General features: G+C 36.7%; 1 protein-coding gene across 1 annotated transcript; it reads left to right on the top strand.

Annotated features, from left to right (window-relative positions):
- Positions 1 to 788: 788 nt before the first annotated feature.
- LOC107101505 (probable hydrolase PNKD) lies at positions 789 to 14,184 on the top strand. Its single transcript, XM_015400454.1, has 9 exons — positions 789 to 954; positions 1,125 to 1,240; positions 3,529 to 3,641; positions 4,521 to 4,579; positions 4,715 to 4,807; positions 5,088 to 5,251; positions 7,498 to 7,584; positions 8,404 to 8,519; positions 13,100 to 14,184. Exons 1-9 carry the CDS (start codon positions 797 to 799, stop codon positions 13,271 to 13,273), a joined length of 1,080 nt encoding a protein of 359 aa, XP_015255940.1. The 5' UTR covers positions 789 to 796; the 3' UTR covers positions 13,274 to 14,184.
- Positions 14,185 to 20,895: the final 6,711 nt, after the last annotated feature.

Below are 20,895 nucleotides of genomic sequence, written 5' to 3'. Positions count from 1 at the left end.
AAAAGTCGGAATTCTGAGATTAAAGTCAGAATTCTGAGATTAAAGTCAGAATTCTGAGAAAAAAGTCAGAATAGTGAGAAAAAAGTCGGAATTCTGAGATTAAAGTCAGAATTCTGAGAAAAAAAGTCAGAATAGTGAGAAAAAAGTCGGGATTCTGAGATTAAAGTCAGAATTCTGAGATTAATGTCAGAATTCTGACTACACATGTCTGAGATTAAAGTCAAATTTCTGCAAAAAAAAGTCAGAATTCTGAAAAAAGTCAGAATTGTGAGATTAAAGTCAGAATTCTGTGATTAAAGTCAGAATTCTAAGAAAAAAAAGTCAGAATACTGAGAAAAAAGTCGGAATTCTTAGACTAAAGTCGGAATCCTGAGATTAAAGTCAGAATTCTGACGTTAGAATTCTGAGATTGAAGTCAAATTTCTGCAAAAAAAAAAAGTCAGAACTCTGAGATTAAAGCCTGAATTCTGAGATTGAAGTCAGAATTCTGAGAAAAAAGTGAGAATTCTGAGATTGAAGTCAGAATTCTGACTTTAATTAAAAAAAAAATGTAAAAATCAGTTAACTTGTTTTCAGTAGCCCTAATTCCGTACAAAACTGAAAAAAAGTACAAATTTTCTTTTCAATTTTTAAAAAGAAATCGGGGAAATATGAATATATATATATATATATGAAAAGCAGATATATTATAAACTCGTGTGTCTGAATAAAAAAATCGCTTTTTTTCTCCGCCTATCGCTGTCAGAGCACGTCATCCCTGCTACGTCATCACGTAGAGTTCAGACTACCTCAGGCTATGGCGCTTCCTGAGTGGATGGTAACGTTCGTGGTCGCTGCATCCTTCTTCTGTTTCTTCTGTTTATTTCTTCGGTACAGGCGGTCCACGACAGCGTTTTGCTGGAAGCTAGTTAGCAGGATAATGGCTCGAACAGAGAAGCCGCTGTTCCGAATCGCGTAAGTAAACCTTCAGAAACCAGTCTTCTGTCTCTGCAGCTGATCAACATTTATTGTTTTAGTTGTTTTGCTGATGGCATCCCATCTCTGTTGCGACTCGGGATGACTCCAGATGCTGGTTGCAAGTTTGTGGCAACGACTTAAGGCCCGGATATTTGTTTTCCTTCCAGATACACTCTTTACACGAGGACCAGACTGGGTTATATGTACTACAAAAGGCAAATGAGGAAAGCCAGGGAAAATTATCCTGCTGGACATTCTGCAACCCATCCCATGGAGTTTAACGGTACACGAACATTCCGTGATCCTACTCTGTCACCCATGGCAACCAAAACTTTAGTTCATTTTGTTGGGACCTAATAGGATGATGATATATTAAAACCCTACCCTACCTCAATAAAAACCTCCGTTTTTAATTTCATTCTTAATTCACCAAAAAAATGCAACGATTACCCATGAATAGTCCATTATCCTTAAATACAAAGAAATTGCACAACTGCAAACCCACCAAAACTATCCCTGACTGTCTGAATCAGGGGTTGCAATCTGTGTTTTGGCTCTGAATAGCATCTTAAGTTATATGAAGAAGCAACTAATGTATTGTAATAACATATACCAGTCTTAGAAGCTTTTGCACGTTTTTTTTTTTTTTTTTTTTACCAGTCTTAGAAGCTTTTGCAAGTTTTTTTTTTTTTTTTATAGAATAGATGATTGGATTTTTTTAAACATAGAATGACATTAAAAGGGGTAATTGAAAGCAAAGCTGAGTAGATGAATAACGATAGTCCAGTGGGTGAAATGGACGTACAGAGAAGTTCAAACCCCATCATGTCCTCCTTTCTTTGCAAATCTCACAATTCTAAACTTAAATGGCCAATTCCAAACGAAGCACCGACATCAACTCGGGGATGTTGTCTTATTTGGTTCTGGCCTGTGCTTTTGTCATGCCCTGAAATCCACATACAGACCAGCCCACTGGTTCACGGTCCCAAGAACATGAATAGAGGTAGATGAAAGACACCAGTTTAGCTGTTTAGCCTATAGTTGGGTTTACTTCTACAAGAATTACAAAGCAGGCAGTTTCTCTATTGAAAATGAGCCAGAACCACAGGTGGAAATGCAGTGTTCCAGGCTGCACAGAGAAAGGGGAACATTTTTATTTCTGGGCCACCGACTGAACCGGAACGGCCCCCGTCCGCCAGGGTACCTGGGCCAGCCCTGGAGTTGACGTCTCAGTTCTAGTGCCCAGTGTGTTTCGACTACGTGCTGCACTGTAGTCGACCAAAATCCCACTGGACATTTTTTTAGGTATGAAAAGTAGGACATGTCCAGGAAAAAGGGGACATCTGGTCACCCTACCATATCAACAATTTAATGTTTCAGTGAGTGAGTGCTTGTTGCTATGATGCATCTTTGCTCAGCAACTTCGCTCGTTGTTGTAAACCAACCAATCAGCGCACAGCTCATCTAAATATTCATGAGCATACCTTAAAAGGAAGAAAAACCTGTCGTTTAATTATAGGGCTTTTAACCAGGCTTGCATTAGGGCTCATAGAACAGCAACTATGCCATTTTCAGCCCAACCAATGTTACCCTATTCAGAGACCTTAAGGACCAGCACCAAATACCCTATAGAATCATTCTATGACCCCTTTTAAATAGCAAGAAATGTGTTTTGTAGATCTTCTTTTCTTGTAATTAGTTTGGAAATGTTTATTTTTTCTATATAGAAGAAAATCATGTTTCATCTTTATGAAATTTTTCAGTTTTTTCCTTATTTAAAAATCTAAAAATACAAATGAACTTTTAGGTGTTTCAAATGGCAACAGATTTACTATATTATATATTTGCCAAAAAAATAATGAGCTGTGGTTTTATTTGAAGAGGTATATAATATCAGACGGACTCAGGACAAAATGGCTCTTTGAATTTTAAACTTTGCAGACACCTGATCTAAACCGACAGACAAGGCAGAGGACCAGCAGTCAAAGGGATCAGCATCGGTGGGAGAACCTGTTTACAAAAAAAGCTAATAATAGTACAAAAATGTCCTTTGAAGTAGAGCGAGAGGAAGATAGCTGTTGTTAAAAGGCAGTCAAATTAACTTTCTACAAATTCTGTCAGGGACACAGCAGTAGGAAGGTGCACTGGTCATATAAAAAGTCCAGAACAGCGACGCTAAGAATGCCAGACATGCAGTGGGAATAATTGCTTGTGGGAAAACTAATTGTGCACACATCACATCGCACAAGCAAGGGAAGTAATGTGACGATGGCATCATGCTCTGGGAATGTTTTTTATTTAGCAGGGGTAGGAAGGCTGGTCAGGGTTGATGTAAAGATTAATAGGACTACACACTGGACGATATGCCAATAAAATAAAGAAAAACCCGCTGTTTCTTTCCTCGTCGTTCAGAATGATCTAAGAAAATGATAACATACAATCACAGTAAAATCCTTTGAAGCCTGTGGTTGTATAATGGAAATGTTCAACCAGTCTGCAATAGTAGTGTTATTTACCATGCATTCAAAGCTTGTGTTTGCATATCTTATCTGTCTTCTTTTCTGTTCACAGGTATAAAAATAATTCCCATCTCAGTGCTGTCTGACAACTACAGCTACCTTATAATCGACACTGCATCCAGTGTTGCCGTTGCTGTAGACCCTGCAGACCCTCAAAAAGTTCAGGTAAACATTACCAGCAGTCATTTCCATCAATACTAAAGTTTCAATCCTAACATGTGAGCACAATTTCTAAATATGCTGAAAGTTTCGGTACTCATGCTTTGTTTCTATTTACTATTGCCAACTTAGTTGTTGGTGAGAAAAGCAAATACAGTTATTGGAGCGGATAACTGTCAGGAAATTAACTTCCTGCTTAGATTTTGCAGCTTTTGGCTACGTTCACACTGCAGGCCTTGATGCTCATTTCCGATTTTTTTGTGAAATCCAAATTTTTTGCGTTGCCGTTCAAATTTCCAAATATATGCGACTTGTATGTGATCTCCTGTGTGAACTGCAGTCATACAACGCATGCGCAGTAGAGGAAGCAATGATGTCACAGGCCAACGTGCTCTGTGTTTACGGAAGTAAACATGGATGGTGCATCTAGTGATCTTTCCCAACCATAAAAACACAATCTTTTCAACGTGGTTAAACATAAATACTGCTCTACGCATCATCGTCCGCCAAGTTTGTTGTTTTTCTTGCCGCTTCTTCATAGCAACACCCAGAATAGTGACCTTTGTGGGATATTAATGGCGTTCAGGTCGCATGAATGCGACACAGGTCGCATTTGAACAGAGTCGTTATGGGTCGGATTGAAAAAATCGGATCTGTGTTGTTCAGACTGCCATGAAAAGATCAGATACAGGTCGCATATGGGCCAAAAAATCGGATTTGCAGTCAGTTTAGTAAGAGGCATGCCCAGTCAGTTCTTTCTCATTTCTCATGCCTCTTTATCAACAATCAGAAACATTTGGCAGCTCTGTACTCTATTAAATGCACAGTTCCTGCTGTGTTTTTGTCATATCGTCATTAAAGATCTGCTTCATTCTAACTCTTCAGGCAGTGCTTGAGGAAGAGGGAGCCATGCTAGAAGCTATACTTTGTACACACAAGCACTGGTGAGTATAGAATCATGTGAATTTAGCCAACATCAGAGTTTAGTGGTTGTGGTTTTTTAAGCACTTATAGTTCATCTAAATCAAATCCTTGTTTTGTTCTGTCCAAATTTCATGTTTCTTTTGTTTTTTTTTTAGGGACCACAGTGGGGGCAACAAAGGTCTGAAAAGGCTACACAGTTCATGTCACGTGTATGGAAGCGCCGCAGATAACATTCCTGGCCTCACGCAGTAAGTCCCAGCCTGCAGAGGCCAGAGCTCAGACACGCACATAACAGTTAGCCTTTTACTGTAATGAGTCGTTCAGTCAGCACTCCAGGCAGCTGACTTCACAGTCGATTGAAATGCAGCCATAAACTGTTCTTCTGTGTGTGGTGCTGGTTAACTTTAAATAGGTAATCCTGGCAGAGTTTATTTATTATTTTTTAGATTTTAACATGTCCATGTGAATCACCATAATTTTTTCCTGCGATCGGTTTGATTTCTTTTTATTCCTTTCTTCTCTCTCCAGCCCCCTCTCACACAGAGACTCTGTGAAAGTCGGTCGGATGCACTTTAAAGCTCTGTTCACACCTGGACACACCGTGGGTCACATGATCTACCTCCTGGATGGCCAAGCAGTCGGTTCCCCCTCCAGCCTCTTCTCTGGTGATCTGGTGTTCCTCTCCGGATGTGGTCAGTTTACCCTTCAATGTTTGATAGCTTATAGCCCCATTTACACTACCCTCTGAAAACCGATCCGTGGAGAGTTCGGAACGAGTTAACCATGCTGAGCTCAGTTCCTTACACATCACACTAACACGGTTCGTCGCCTCCTAGTGATGATCTACGGTACTACTGCTCACTAGAGATAAACAAGCAAATCAACATGGCGGCGCCTGTAACATTCAAGAAGTTTGAGGAGAGTCAGGCAAAGAAGGCAACCTTTGGTGAATTTACTTGACAGTCGGCTTTTGGGAAGTGGATCCGACAAACGATAGTCTAATCAGGGCTTACAGACGGAGGAAACAATGACAGACGTTAGGCTCCTCACACTGCTAAGCAGAATCATCACTGGACATCATGTGGCACGGTAGGGGTGCTGGTATGTTATAAATGTCTGATATTTCATAATTACGGAGGCTGACTGTAAGGAGATGACGCGGCCTGCTCTTCGCTCTTTCTTATCTGAGAACCGAGCCAGAATCTCAGTTACCATGCTCGGACCTATCTCGGCACAGTTAATAAAGAGGTAGTGTAAATGGGGCTTATGTGTAGAGGTTTTCAAAACAGATATTCATCTATAGTATAGATCCACTCTGGTTTTATCAAATTTGCTGGTTCAGAAAGGTTCCTTGTTGAAGACTTTCCGTGATTTCTGTAAAAATAAAGAAATTTCAGTATTTTCTAAGTCTGGATAAATATTCAAAAACATAATAATGCATACATTTGCTGTCCAGTAGCTTTAGTGCTCTTTCCTTCTATCTTTCCTCCTTTGTCTAATACCTTTCCTTCCTCCCTCCTTCCTTCTCTCCTTCCCTGTGGTCTATTATTCCTCATCTACTTTCCTTATTTTCTTTCCTAAATTTACGTCATTGTGTCCTTCCTAGCTCTTTCCGTTCTTCCTGTTGAATAATCTATATTAACCTTCTGTAAAAAACAAATCTGCAAATTCATTGTGAGCTTCAGTATTTTGTGTTTTAAAAGAAAAACTATGTAAACTCCAGTCTATAGCTTTTGTGAGAAAATTGTTGGAAGTCCATTTAATATAAAATTAATGTAATCTAAAGTTTTTATTTAATTTGCACATTATTTCTTAAGCACAAAGAGTGTCTGAAAATGTTTAAGTTGTTATCCGCCTACAGCTGTTCTCCTGGGGTGTAACTCTGTTCAGGCACATTGGTCCTTTTCTTTCATACACTCCTCAAAGTGGAAAAGATGGATGCTGGAATTTTACTAAGTCAGGAGTTGCCTGAGAGAAATAGCTGTCTACCTTATCTTTTTTATATCATGAGTCAACAATGATTTCTTACTTTAAATCAATTGAAGTGAAAATCAATTCAAAAAGGACAATAAAATTAGAAGACAATAGACCCAGGTTTATCTTGCTATTACATGGTAAGGGGAGGACCTTAATCCCCAATGCTCACTGTTTGAGAACTGCAGTGGCATCTTGGTGTCTCCAAGTGTTCACAACTATCAGATGCCATCTTCCTTCCAGCTGGGATTAAAAAAGAAAGTTTCTCACCTACTGTTATCAAGATTAGTTTAAATGAGATACTAAACTGGACCCTGTTAATCCGATGAAACCAAAACAGATCTTTTGTGCATCAACAACTCCATAAAGATCTGGAAAATCTCTTTTTTGTCATTAAGTGATGGAGGATCCATGGTGGGTTCCTGGAAACCGTTACAGGAAAAATAAAAACTAATTTTTCTTCTGGTTTTTCTGTAGGATATTTATCCAAGAACGCTCTAAAGCAGAGGCTGCAGTTATTGCACTAAATAGTATTGATAATGATACTGCTGTCATCTTTTAGGAAACAGAGGACCACATACAGTAGATAGATCATTTGCAGCACTATTAGTCCTCCTTTGTTTGTACATGTATTAAAGAGGCTAATACCAGCACTTTGCTGCAACCTGCTTCTATCTTTCATAAGGACAGACTCTCATGGCTCTTTTCCCTTCAGCAGATGCTAATTCTATTCTTTCAACTTGTACTCAACAAGTCAGGACGTGTGTGAAAAATAAGACGGCAGTGCAATGCTGGAAAACCCACAATTTTATAACATTTTAAGTAAACTGCTATAGGTGAACTTTGCCGTGAAGTAAAAGTAAAATATTTATTGCAAATTGTGGGTTTCTTTTAGTTCTGCTGTTGTTGTGTTAATGGAATCACTAACTGTATGATCCGATGATCTGAACTTGATTTTTTTCAGGGAGGATGTTTGAGGGCAGCGCCACAACGATGCTCTCATCGCTGGACACGGTTGTTTCATTAAGTGACGATACTTTACTATGGCCAGGTACGTAAATCTGCTCAGTCGTCAGATATTACAGCTTTTTCTGCAAACTGGCATGTAAACAGAGTTTTTGTGTAGTTGTAAAATGTTTGGAATTTGATGTTTGTATTTTCTTGGTCTGGATAAAGGTAGAAAATTATCATATTTTCAGACTTTAGTAACTTTTCTCGAATATTGTGTTCTTCCTTTCTTTACTTCCTCATTTCTTAATTTCATTTTATTTTACTTGTGTCCTTTCTATCAGATTTTCCCTGCTGTCCTTCCTTCCTTCTTTTCCTTTAAAACTCTTATGTGTCCTTCTTTTCTTTACTCACTTGTGGCCTTCCACTCTTCCTTCTACTTTTCTTAATTTCTCGTGTTCTTTTTTTCCTTTTTTTTTTTTCTTTTTTTTTTTTTTTTTTTTTTTTGTCTCTGCCATGCTTCCAATTCTTTTTTTTATATCTTCGCGTTCTCCTGTTTTTTTCCCCCTCTGTCCTTTCTGTTTCCTTTCTTGTATTCTTTTTTACTTTTCTCCATCTTACCTTCTGTATCTCTTAGCCTATAGTCACAGTTCCCCCGTTTTCAACAGTGAACTAATTTAAAATTATACAGTAATAAACACTCATATTTCTTTTCCAGTGTGTTATTAACAAAGCTTGATGGCAGTTGTTGAAGCAAAGGGAAGTTTTTCCATAACCCTGTAAATGTGTGTTTGTTAGTTTACATTATGTCTCCTCTTTTTACTGCACCGATCTCTCTAGAGTCAGTCCTCTGTGGGCTAAAAGCTTTCAAGTCTAGTTACATGTGAGGCATATTTCTATGTGTCCTCTGACAACCCTGCAGGTCATGAGTATGCAGAGGACAACCTGCTGTTTGCTGCTGAGGTCGAGCCACGAAACGCTGTTAGGGAGAACAAATACCAGTGGGTGCTGCAGCAAAGAGGCCAGAAGCTGTGTTCGGTAAGGATATCTTTTCCATTGTTATGCTTCTCAAGCACACCTTCCCAGAAAGGACTCATGTCGTCCAGCACCTACAACCTAGACTTATCGGTTGTATACAGTTTACATGCTGTTAAAGCTAGGCTCCACAATCCCACCAACCTCCCTCCCTCCCTCCTTCCTTAGGCTTACTTCATCTGTGATGCAGTCTGCAGCCAGGTGAAGGCTCTAACTTTAGGGCTTACCTGGAATTTAGATTGCTTTTTACCTCTTATCAATGCAACATGGCCGCAGAAGCTGTTTCACTACTTTTTTATTTTTTTTTACCTTGCAAAGTTTTTTCAGCCTGCATTCCCAAAACAGCGTGTTGCAAAACTTTTTATATCTCTTGATCTTTTTTAGTATTCCATCACTTTCTGTTCATAGTCTTCCCTCATTGATCAGTGTGGAAACACGGATCGGTTTTGGCTTAATGCTGGAGATGCCTGCGGAGATGTGCCAATTAGCAACACCAGAGGACAGCAAAATATGGAAATGATATGCCAATTCAGAGACAACGATTAAAGGAGTGATCTTGTCGACTTTTTCCAAGTTAAAACGTGTGTTATGCTACGTTCACACTGGATGTGCTTTGGGCAGCAAAAAAGTGACCGGCTGCTTCATTTTTTATGCTTTTATACATTGTCAGACTCACGTTAAGAGGAGCCCTGATGCTCCAGCAAAGTGCGTACAGATGTATCTGATGCTTCTGCTTCTCCTGTGTTCAGTGGCAAAGAGCAGCTTTGCTATATTTGCTGTGTTAAGTTGGTAAAAAAGTAGTTTAATATTTATTTTTTAGTGAGAAAGTCCACCTCAAGACATCGTCTGTGCATGAAAATGACGAACCTGCCTTAAATATTAGTTTGCTGTCAGAGCTGCTCAGATCCTCTGGCCTGGTCGCCTTTTAGGGGTTTTCTGCTACTTTTGCAGCAGCTGGAAGTAGATGTTAGTGTTTTTCAGGTATGTGGTGCAAACTGTGGGCAACAGCATAATAAAAGCAAACACATTTTGCCGGCAGATTCCGATATTTTTAGTTAATTAAGCGTTTATAAACAGATTCAGAGGAGTGATCATAACCATCTTTATTAGCAGCAATGTGTCTGTCTCCCTGCCACCTCCCAGATCAGTGCGTCACATGCATCAAATGTGCAGAAGCCTTATGCTTCAGATGCTCAGATGCATCTAGATGCGCTGCTCCTGCTGCTCGAGACGCACTGCAAGACCTTTGACTTTGCATGTAAACCAGCTGCTTCTACTACTTCAATCGTGTGCGGTGTGAACGTCGCATTAGTGATGGGTTTCAGCTAACATTTGCGAGAAATAGTGTGTATGAAAGTATTTTTTTTATCTTGGATATTATGTGGTCTTGTTCAAACCAAAAAAGCCAACAGGAACTTCCTCTCCACAGAGCCCAGTGTTGGTTCCTCCTCCTTGATTAGAGTCAAACCTGAAAGGATGCTAACGTTAGCCCCTCCTGCTATATTGTGTATGTAAAGTAGCAGATTATGACTCATTTAATCACCATTAAAACCCTTTCTGTTTATGGTTTTAAAGTTTAAATCTGGGATGCTTCTCTTTCTTAACAGGGTCCATCTCTTTCCTCATTTAGGAACAGATATTATTTTAATACCATAGAATTTCAAGAGGCAACTATCATGGCCAGCTGTGTTAAAATGTGTCGCTGCAGGGAATTTCTCATCTGCAATTCAAATATAATGTTTGTGTCTAGAAACCCTGATTTCTAGCTCTGTTGGCTTTGCCATTGTATACCAGGCTGTGTCTGCATTTCAATGCCCAAAAATTTTATTCACTACAAGTAACCTTGTTCAGGTTTAGAAAAAAAAACATAACTTTTGATCAAAGGGCTACACTGAGCACTAGTGAAGCAGGAGAAATTACCCTGAGGTCACAGAGACGAGAAACTGGTAAGGAGGGTTTTAACAGTCGGCCTTTACCCAGAGATCTTTCAAATTATTGGCCCTGTTATAAAAAAAAATAAAATCTTAACCTAAAAGTGTTGCTGTGATAAACATGATATTTTAATTTATTTTGTTAAAGCTCACATATGTAATAATGACAGGGATTTACTGACAGAAATGTGATATATTCCACATAAGTATGGTATCTATTAGGGGCTAAAATAACAGATTAATCAAGAAAACCTGCAGTTCTGTATCTCAATGCTGCCTCTTTTAGATAATATACTTTTTATTTTTTTCCATCTGGATGAAGAACATAAGGAGTTAAAAGACTGCTTAAATTAATTTATGCTCTTGAATGTTAAAGGGTGAATAGGGATGACGTCCCATGTGTTAAGGCCTATTAACATAGCTTGGTTTAGTTGAATCTTCGATTTTCATGGTGTTAAAATGGTGTCTGCTCCTAAAAAGAGGAGGTGATGGAGATGGACTCATGTTACAACAGAAACATTCTGGATTCACACTTTACTCTCAGTATAGCAGAAAGATGAATCTTTAACTCTTTTCTCTGAATCGTACACTTTGCCCAATTGTGTTACTTTGTAGGAAATCTAACTGGCCCAATTTTATTTTTCATATTTCTGACTAAAAAATCTACTATTTTAATTCAGGTTCCTGTTATCAGAAAGCAGTTTTTACTCATTTTTAATCCCTCAGTGTTGCAGCTTCATAGTAATGTACTCGGTTCCAGGTGCTGTTGGCTCATGTTCGGGGATTTTCTTGGAAAAAGGAAGTCACATCTGACTTCAGACAGACATTTTGGCTTGCTACAGAAGGGAAATGCCAGGTGTTTGCTAATAAGATTAGCATAGGCTCTGGTCTATCCATGTGTTCCACAAAGCCATGGCAGTGTGATGGTGAACGGGTTCGAACTGAGCCAAGACGCTGACACCAAAGCAGCCTAATGAGATTCAGGCTCTGTTCATGGTTTCTGTTTAGGGTTGATTTTCACAGTTCCATGTGTTCTGTGTAAAATCTTACAGTGTCCTGGCATCATGTTCAACTAAAACTGCCAATTAAATGGGACTTTATCTGACAGACCAACACAAAAGTAAAAACACAATTTTTAAGATTTCTTTATTATTGTTTATTTCTAATAATTTATAAAATTATTAGTGAACTTTTACTACCTTTTGCATCATACCAGTATCAATTCTTACAGGAACACAATTTGAGAGATTCTGTAGGCTTATTTATATTCAGGTATGTGATCAATCACTGATCATCAGTGTCACATGTATATTGCAGCTTTACAGGAGGCTTAAAACTGGGTGAGGAACAACTAAACTCTGCTACTAAAGTTGGGGAAGACAGTTTAGAAGATGTCCAGCAGTCCCATCAGCACAGAGCAAGCAGAAACCAGTGAGACCAGAGCACTCCCATCTACTGTCTGGAGAAGTATGGCCAGAGGTTGTCTTCATGGAAGAGATGCAACCAAAAGGCCTTACCTACAATGTAGAATAAATGCCAAACAATTCAAATATGCTTGAAAACACAGGAACAGGAGTTCAGAAAAATTGCAGCAGTTGCTCTAAATTGAAGAGTCAAAAGGTGAAATATTTGGTTGGAGCAGAAGACAGTTTGTCTGTCAAGAGAGCGGCACAATAATGAGTGTGTGCATGTAAAAGTGATGCATGATGGAAGTTCCTTAAACATTAGGGGGTACATTTCTGCAAACCGTGTTGGAGATTCGTTCAGGATTAATGGCGTTCACAATGCTGAGAAGTACAGGCAGACATTTAGCCATCGTACCATACCATCAAGGAAGCAAATGATTGGCCCTAAATTTGTTCAAGTAGGACAAAGATCCTAAACATACAACCAAAGTCATGGAAAACTACCTTCGGGGTAAAGAATGAGATCAATGGTGATGAGCCCTGATCTCAGCCCCATGAGGGTGTCTGGGATTCCATGAAAAGTCAGAGAGAAGTAAGAAAAACTACAGACGATATGCGTTTGATTCTCCAAGATGTTTGGACAAACCTACCAGCAAAGTTCCTTTAAAAAAATGTATGCAGGTTTATATAAAATAAACAATGCTTTTTGAAGGCAATGGGTGGTCATACTAAATTTTGATTTCTCTTTTGTTCATTAACTGTATTTTCTTGGTGAATGAAAATTAATTATTAGAACTTTTTGTTTTTTAACACCTACATAAAAAGTTTGAACTGTACAGAAAAGTCAAGCGCTATGAATAATTTTGCAAGGTAGTGTAGAACTATAGGATTCATATGAAAAATGTAAAAGCACCCTGGTTGTCTTCAGATTCTTATTCTAAAGTTATATTACTTAAAAAAATACTATTTACATGACAAATAAACAAACAAGGCTGTTATATTAGGTTTTTTCCATTGCTATTTTAACTATTCATGATAATGTTCAAGTTGTTTTGGGGATTTTAGCTGCAAAGAATAATGAATACAGATACACAGGGTGAAATTCAAACTGCGTCAGACTTTCAGGGATTTCCAGCCACAGGAATCCCTGACTGCATTTATTTCCTTTCTCCTAAAGAGAAAAGAAAATGCTTTAGCTTTCTGAGATGGAATCATTTATTTATTTTTTTATGTGCTTCCTATTCAGAGTCCCTCCACCATCGGGGAAGAGAAGCAGTACAACCCTTTTCTACGCAGCCACTCTGCAGAGCTCCATCAGGCTCTGGGGATCCAGCAGCTCCCAGATGAAGACTGGACCCAGTTCAGGGCAAGGGTCTTAGAGGAACTGAGAAAATGCAAAGACCACTACAACAGGAGGTAGTAAAACAGGACTGCCATACGACAATATAAAGAAAAGAGCTCACTGTTGGTGGAAATGAGTGATCTTTAAGGTTATGGTATTTGAAAGTTCATGAATGGGCATTATGACATTTTGAAATTAATCTGTGACCAAAAGGACCAATAGGTGCATCTTCCCCATTTAATCATACCACAACATATAATAGACCCATTTCCCTCCAGGGGTTGTAGGTTAATTACAAATGTATTTTGTAATCTAGATTAGAAGGAGTGCTAAATCACTTAGGCAGACTATAAATGCACATACAATAAGTGAGTATGTTGTGGTTGATCTACAAAGATGGCGTACACGATTCATAAGATGCACAAACAGGTTTGATAGCCCTGAGTTAAATGGGTAAATTGCATGTAGAGAGCAGCTGTGAAAGTAAGAGGAAATATTGCCATGGATTGGAGGTAATGGATACTTAAAAAATAATAATTATATAGGATATGGATATCATTTGTACTCTACATATGGGTAGGTCAGACTGTTGCAAATAAAAAAGAAACATTTAAAAATCCTGATTTACACCTGCTGAAGATCAGCTTTGGGTGTGCTAAAAAGTTTGCACTCGTTTTATTACACACAAACTCTAAAGATCAGGTCTGTAAAGCTGCATGACTGATGTTTGGTTGTTTTACAAGTAGCTTCAGCCGGGTTTGTGTTATCGGTACCTTAAGCAGTTTAGCCAGTGAGGTACTGAATTGTTTGCTCTTAAAATACAACTCAGAGGACTTCTAACTGATAAGGTTTGATCTGCAGGCCTTTTGCACGGTTTCAAGTCCTGATTAAGACTTGTTTTTTTCTCTGTCATCATTTATGGACTGAAGTGTTTGGTTTTGATATATGTTTTTGTAATGCAAAGTTCAGAGTTACGTTGAATTTAACAAATTCCACTTTAGATAGCACTTCAACCATGCAGAAATTTTCCTGCAGTTTGATTTTAGGCAAAGAAGAAAAACACTATTTCTATGTAGAGATAATTCTAGGGAATGTTTTCTGTTTTTTTTCCTCAATTGTGTGCATACTTGAAGGTTCTTTTTTTTAGTGGGGATGTGTGAATTACTTTCAAATTGTCAGTGGCCTATCAGCAGTAGACAGCAATCAGAGCTTTTCTAGTGTCAAAACACAAAACAAACTGAGACTAGTAGGCTCAATTATAGGGTACTAAACTGGGACAATATTATGGAAACTTTATATGATCAATCTGACTTTGCATTGATTAAATCTACAGTACCTGCATGTAGTTCATAGAAATGTTTGCTGACATGATATAAAGTAAAATGCAGCACCTTCCACAAATATATGTCTCCTAATGCAGGGGAATAATCCCAACATAAAGAAACTAGCCTTGAATTATTACTTAAACTTTAATCTCAAAGTTTGGAAAATCATTAGTTTTTTCATTAGTAGTTTTTTATGGATCTTTATTTTACTAAAGTGAGAAGTGTTGAACTTTTTCCTAAATATTGAAGCGGATCCCAATCTTTTTTAGACTCCATTTTCAAATGAGGATCATGGCGAAACATGCTTAGTGAGAGAAAGGGTTCACCTGACTTAATTTGCAAAGATATCAACAGTCAGAGCAAAAATAAAAAAAGTTAAAAACAGCTGGAACTACAAGCAACAGGGCTTAATGAGGAGTCGAGAAAAGATGGAAAGAATGTAAAAAGAAAAAAGAAAGAAATATTCTCCAAACCACTGAGTTAAAAAAAAGAAATTACTGTAATATCAGGTTTCCTATAGATCTTTTCCAGTGGCGTTGATATACAAGGAGCGTGCAGCAGCATGTGCTCAGTTCTTCAGAAATGATACTATGGTTTTACTGGTACCAGGTGCCAACGCACAGTAGCTCATGTTGTATCTTGAGGCTGAAGTGTCAAAATATCTGATCTCATAGCTCTGATTGCTGTTTATGAGAGTTTAAAAAAAAAAATTCTCTTTTTCAAAGCACTTCCCCTTTTCTTCTTTGTTTTTGATTAAAAAACAGAAATAATATTTCAACTCTTAAAGTGTACTAAAAGTTGTGAAGGTACGGTGGTGTAAGTTCTGTAACCTGAGTGAAATATCATTGAAGGGAACTTTTATTTTTTGTTTTTGTTTTTTCTTTTACTGGCAGCCTGCAGAACTGATACTGGATTTAATATGAAGAAAACTACATTCAGACTGGTGTTGAATAATTACCATACAAGCACATTTAGCAGTAAATGGGTTCAGACATGTTAAGCAAAAAAGGTAATTTTGTCTTTCTCTTTGAAAGATGAAACTTCCCTGTAGTTCTGACTGAAAGAATGTTTTTATTTGACCAGTTAAAATGTAGATAAACTTATTTATGTTGTATATTACTGAATTATCACGGTACAGATTTATTTGCGGCTGCATGCAATCAGCTAAAAAAGATGTTGGTCACTCACACAGAAGAGGATGCAAAATGTTCCTTTTATTGCTTTTTGGTTAATGTTATGACAGAACGTGAATTATTAAAGCCCCTACCAAAGTACTCCACACCAAACTGATGCATGAATGACGCACCAGCTAAAGACCAGCCTATTTTATTTTAAAAAATTGAAGTTTCCAATAACAGGGTGACAATGATTTTGGAGCAGTGCTTTATTGCACGTCTAATGTCCTAAAAACGCCTGGATAGCAGACATCATGCTTTTTATTTTAGGCATCTTTTCATAGGGTGCCCCACAAGGAACCTGTGAACAAAATAAACACCTATAAAATCTTGAACAGTGCCATCTACTGTTCACTTTTGTGCCACTTGAATATCATTTTATGTTTTATTATCTGGTTCTGTTCTTATTTTGCATTCAAAGTTATTCTTTTCTTTAATATCTTTCCATTTTCATAAGATTTAGACCAAATCAGTCAAAGTAAACCATTGAAAATCTGCTTTTCTGCGACCTTGGAGCCTCTTTTATTGCTAGAATTGATTTCTCTTTCATTTGTTTTGTTATAAATGAGTCAAAACGAAGCTCATGCATGTGCATAATTATTTTTCAACTTGCTGTAATCTTTCTGAACCAGACTGAGCCAAAAGCAGACGGATATGTGTAACCTTGGCTAATGTGTCCCAAACATCCCGAATAGAAAACAGCCTAAGGGATTTATTATGCTGTGATAAGACTGTGCATCTTTTAGTAAAATGTATCAACATCTTTAATTGCACAATATTGTGATTTCCTTGGGCAATTTATAGAATCTGTAAGAAATGCACAATAAATGTTATTTGTATTAAGTTTTTTTGCTGGTGTTTTATCATTTTTCAAGCTCTTTGAATTTAGGCCTCTTTTATTAGTTAGAAATGTTTTCATTCTTTTTTTAATAATTTGAACTGTTTTTATAGACTTTTTTGTGTTTGGAAAAAGGCCTTTGTTGTTTTACCACTGATGTATAATGTAAGGAATGATGAAATTAATACATTTAAGCCTAGAATAGGGATGTATCACAGAGATAAAAGTAACTCTTAACTATAACAGTTATATATCAATAATTAATGTACAAAAATAAAACGTCCACATGGTTTATGCTTTAATGCTCAATGAGTTCTGGTTGATTTTGTGTTTTTATGCTTTATATTGTTGTAGGTCCTACAGTTGCCTACATTTTATAGTTTTTTATTTTTTTATTTTATTTTTTATAGTTTATAAGCCTACAGGTTTTACATTCTTGAAATTAAATCATTCAGTCCATGTATCCTTTTATCCATTGAGCTTCATTTATCCCATCTGAATGAAATAATGCTGTGGATTCATGTTTTCTCAGAACTACGCAACTGCCTAAGCTTTCAAGGTACAACATGCCATGAATGGCTGATTAGCAAATCAGGAGCTGAGTTGAGGAACTATGCAGATAGCAAAGTAGAAAAAAAAGTTTTTTGTCATCTTTTCACATTCAAACCTAACATCAGCTTTTCAGGGAGGATTCCATTTGATCATATCCGTATCAAAGTTGCAGGTAAACATGAAATATTTCACATTCTGGACCCTCTGAGAATCTAAATCAGAGAATGAATGTAAGACATTTAACAGACATTCAGACAAAGCTTGATTTGAAGCACAACAGTCATCAAGGTCATAAAATATTTCTTAATTCAAGACCCAGGAACACCATCTGGAATCAAAAGGTTTTGACTCAAATTATTGTATATTAAGAAGGTCATTTAGAAGGTAACAGAGGTTCTTGCGACAGTATTATTATTACAGTTTGAAAAAAAGTAAAACATTTAAAAAATATTTATATTTTGACACTTTTCCATGTTCCACTCTTTAAAAGTTGCATTAATACAACTTCAGATGATTGGTCATTAATTATCCTTGTCTCCATTTTTCAAAACGTCTTTAATTAGTCCCTCCATCCTTACTTATGTTTATTAATCCATCTCCTTTGGTTCTAAGTTTTTAATCCCTATTTAAAAAGGGGACAAAATCTGAAATAAATGATAGTAAATTGATTCATACTAAATCTAAATAATAAATTCATAATCCTTGTGGCTATGCTGTTAGAAAAACTAAAGAGGATAAAAGATTCAGGAAATTAAGGCAGAATAGGTTTGGAATTGTGATTTTTTTATTTTTTTTTTTAGTGATAAAAGATTTAGCTCCATTTTAAGAATTATTGTAGAGATTCCATTTCCTAAATGTTTCAACATTTTCAGGTGTTTTATAAATTGGTATATTAAGACTAAGAAAGGAAACAAAAAAACAGACAGTCCAGGTTTTAGTTTAGACTTTCTAACAATTTATTTGTATTGTTTTAAATAAAGAGTTTAATTTAGAAAGTTTGCATCTTAATTAGATTTTAAAGAAATACCAAAATGGTAACAATCTTATAAAAAAAAAAAAAAGAAAAGACAACAACAACCTTTGTTCAGATATTGTAGGAGAAGAATGAAATAAATGAATCTTTAAACTTTGGAAACATTTTGTAAGAACTTCCCATTCTTCTGCAGATGAGCACCTGAGCATTTTCACCCCTGGTGATTGTTGACTGAGATGTTATTGCATTTTGTTTGATGAAAATTCACACCTTATTTACATACATTTGAGCTCTAAATATCACCACTCGGGAGACTGTTTTACTTCAGGTTATGTTTTAATGAGCGGGTATGAAAGCAGACTCCTCCATCAGAGGTGTGTTTGCTATTTGTTGTCTTTATGAGTCTTGCACGCTGACAGCTGGGTTATTTTTTCATCTCCAATAACTCTTAAATAACATCTTAACCTACTTTGTCGAAAGATACTCTGAGAAACGAGATGGTGAAGTTTTAGGTGACAAAGCACTACAGTTAAATATTTCAATATTTAATACCATGAACTAGTATTTTGTATCACGAACGGATTACAAGTCTAATTTATGGAAAACTGATATTGAACAAAAATACTAATCACATAAAAACAAAATGGTGTCTTGTTTTGTTTTTTACAATAAGAAAAATTTTATATTACTTACACTCTTTTGGTTATGTTTTTTGTCTAAGAAGATACTGAACATGATTAAAGGTCTATGCCAATTTTATCTCCATAGCACCTTAAAATTAGCAAGACTGACAAAACTAGTTAAAAAGTGGGCTCAAAGGAAAAAGTCTTCAATAAATGCAGTAAAGGGGAAAAAATATAATTAAATTAGAGAAACAAATTATAAAAGGATGAGCTAAAACGGCAAAACACCACAACGTGACAACGCTAATTGGACTCAAAATGAACTCAAAAGAAAACCCAGGAAAAAAATGGAGTTTAAAGCTACAGTGTGTAATTTTCAGCGACATCTAGCGTTCAGACTGCAGACCGCAGCAAGATGAACATCTCCCCCCCACCGCTTCTCCCCCCCAACAGTACGGCGAGCGTTACGGGACAAAATGTCTTCCACGACGTCCGCATCACCTACCTTCTCAAGTGATGAGGTTTGTTTACATAGATAATTTTAATACTGCCATCTATTGTTCAGTACCGTCTCAGTTCATCTCTCTCAACTTGCCATAGTTACTTTCGAGCGTAATGGGCGATCTCGCAATCGCTAGTTTGTTGGCTCTGCGCTGCCGTAGCGCAAAGATGTCTGCCTCCATGGCTGCGAGACCCGCTCCTATGTAATTATAAATAACGAATTCTAAGGCAACGCAAATATTAAGGTTAAGAGGCTGAGCTCGTAGATGATAATAAATAACATAGTTATGTATAATATATTACATTTCTGACTGTATATCCCTGTAATTATTACACACTGTAGCTTTAAGATTTAAAAGATTGGTTTTTTCTGCAGAGGGAATTTCAAATGTTCAGATTTCAGTGTCTAGGAATGCTGCTGCAATAGCCTGTTCCATCTGTCCTTTACTTTAACTTTACTGCATCTAGGGTATCTGGGTGATTAAAATACTGTGTTAGGTTAATAACAATATTGCATGCCCCCTTTACTAATGTTCTCTCTTTTTTTTGCCAGATTTTCATCTTTCAGATGATTATTATTTTTTACAATCAATAAAATAAATGATATACAGTATAAGTCCATAGTGCTGCACTTTTCATGGTACATATTTCTCACCACTGATGGGGCAAATTGGAAAAAAAAGATATAACTTGTACACCACTGTTGTGTATTTCTTCACAAATAACCTGGTTGTCCAGCCCTCAGCTATTACTTTAAAAACTATCAACAAACCTAAAACAGGTAATATTATTGTAACATTTTTATATTGATTCCACATATTTAAAGTTAATCAAAAACCCTGCTAACCCTATATTAGTTTAATTCTAAATTACTTTAAACTAGGCTGCAGCTTTACAAAAATTTAAAATTGTCAGACCAAATCCACCAGTCTAAAACACACCTTTCTAATTTAATTTGCTGGAGCTCTTAAGTTATTCATGTATAATGAATGTTTCTCGTTGATATGAGTTGAAATACAACAATGATATGTAGCACTGATGAATAAAGTGCTAATTTCCCACAAAAAGGAGTGACAAGGCATTTCTCTAATTGTAGTAATGCATGGATGCAAGATTGTTCCTCTCTTTGTGTTACTCTTTAATGCTGTCCATACACCAACAGTGCAAAAAAAACACACAAAAAAACTTTGCAAAAAGGTTCAATGTATTGTACTGGCTCAAAAAATCATTATAAAATAAGCTTTGTATGAATTATTATTGTTGAATTGATGTAGAGCAGAAAAGGTGCAAATGCAATGAGAGCAGGTAAGTAAATTAATGTAAAAACATGAAAACTTATTTCCAAATAAATGAGTACCAAATTAGTTTGTCCTCTTTTACAAAAATAATTATGCCATTTATATACCTTAAATGGCAATGTTTAACCCCTTCAATGCCAGACCCAAAGTTACACATTTTCATCTAAACCAGCTGCAAAGAAGAGCTTTAATTAGAGATGTGTTTCTTCTGTTTGAAATAATATCTGTTGGTTATTTTACTTATTTCTGGTCGTCTTTTACCAAAAATTAAGTCTTTCTAAATTAATTTTGTGTTTCTGCGTGTAAAAACTGACTCCGAGGTAAATGTGATTCCTTAGAAGCAGAACAGCGCCTTCCCACTACGCTCCAGCTCTGTCACGTGATCTACTCCGTGATTTTACGGTAATCTCGTAGA

This window comes from Cyprinodon variegatus, unplaced genomic scaffold (assembly GCF_000732505.1).
Source record: "Cyprinodon variegatus isolate N-32 unplaced genomic scaffold, C_variegatus-1.0 Scaffold1105, whole genome shotgun sequence".
In the NCBI taxonomy this organism is placed as follows: domain Eukaryota; kingdom Metazoa; phylum Chordata; class Actinopteri; order Cyprinodontiformes; family Cyprinodontidae; genus Cyprinodon; species Cyprinodon variegatus.
Note: the sequence above shows the minus strand (reverse complement) of the source record. Positions and strands in the feature narration are given on the sequence as shown.

What these genes read in the sequence shown, in the direction of transcription:
- LOC107101505 (XM_015400454.1), top strand. Translation starts at nt 797, where the DNA reads ATGGCGCTTCCTGAGTGGATGGTAACGTTCGTGGTCGCTGCATCCTTC. An exon ending in AAGCCGCTGTTCCGAATCGC is followed by an intron (nt 955 to 1,124) that starts GTAAGTAAACCT and finishes TTTTCCTTCCAG; the next exon opens with ATACACTCTTTACACGAGGA. An exon ending in CGATACTTTACTATGGCCAG is followed by an intron (nt 7,585 to 8,403) that starts GTACGTAAATCT and finishes ACAACCCTGCAG; the next exon opens with GTCATGAGTATGCAGAGGAC.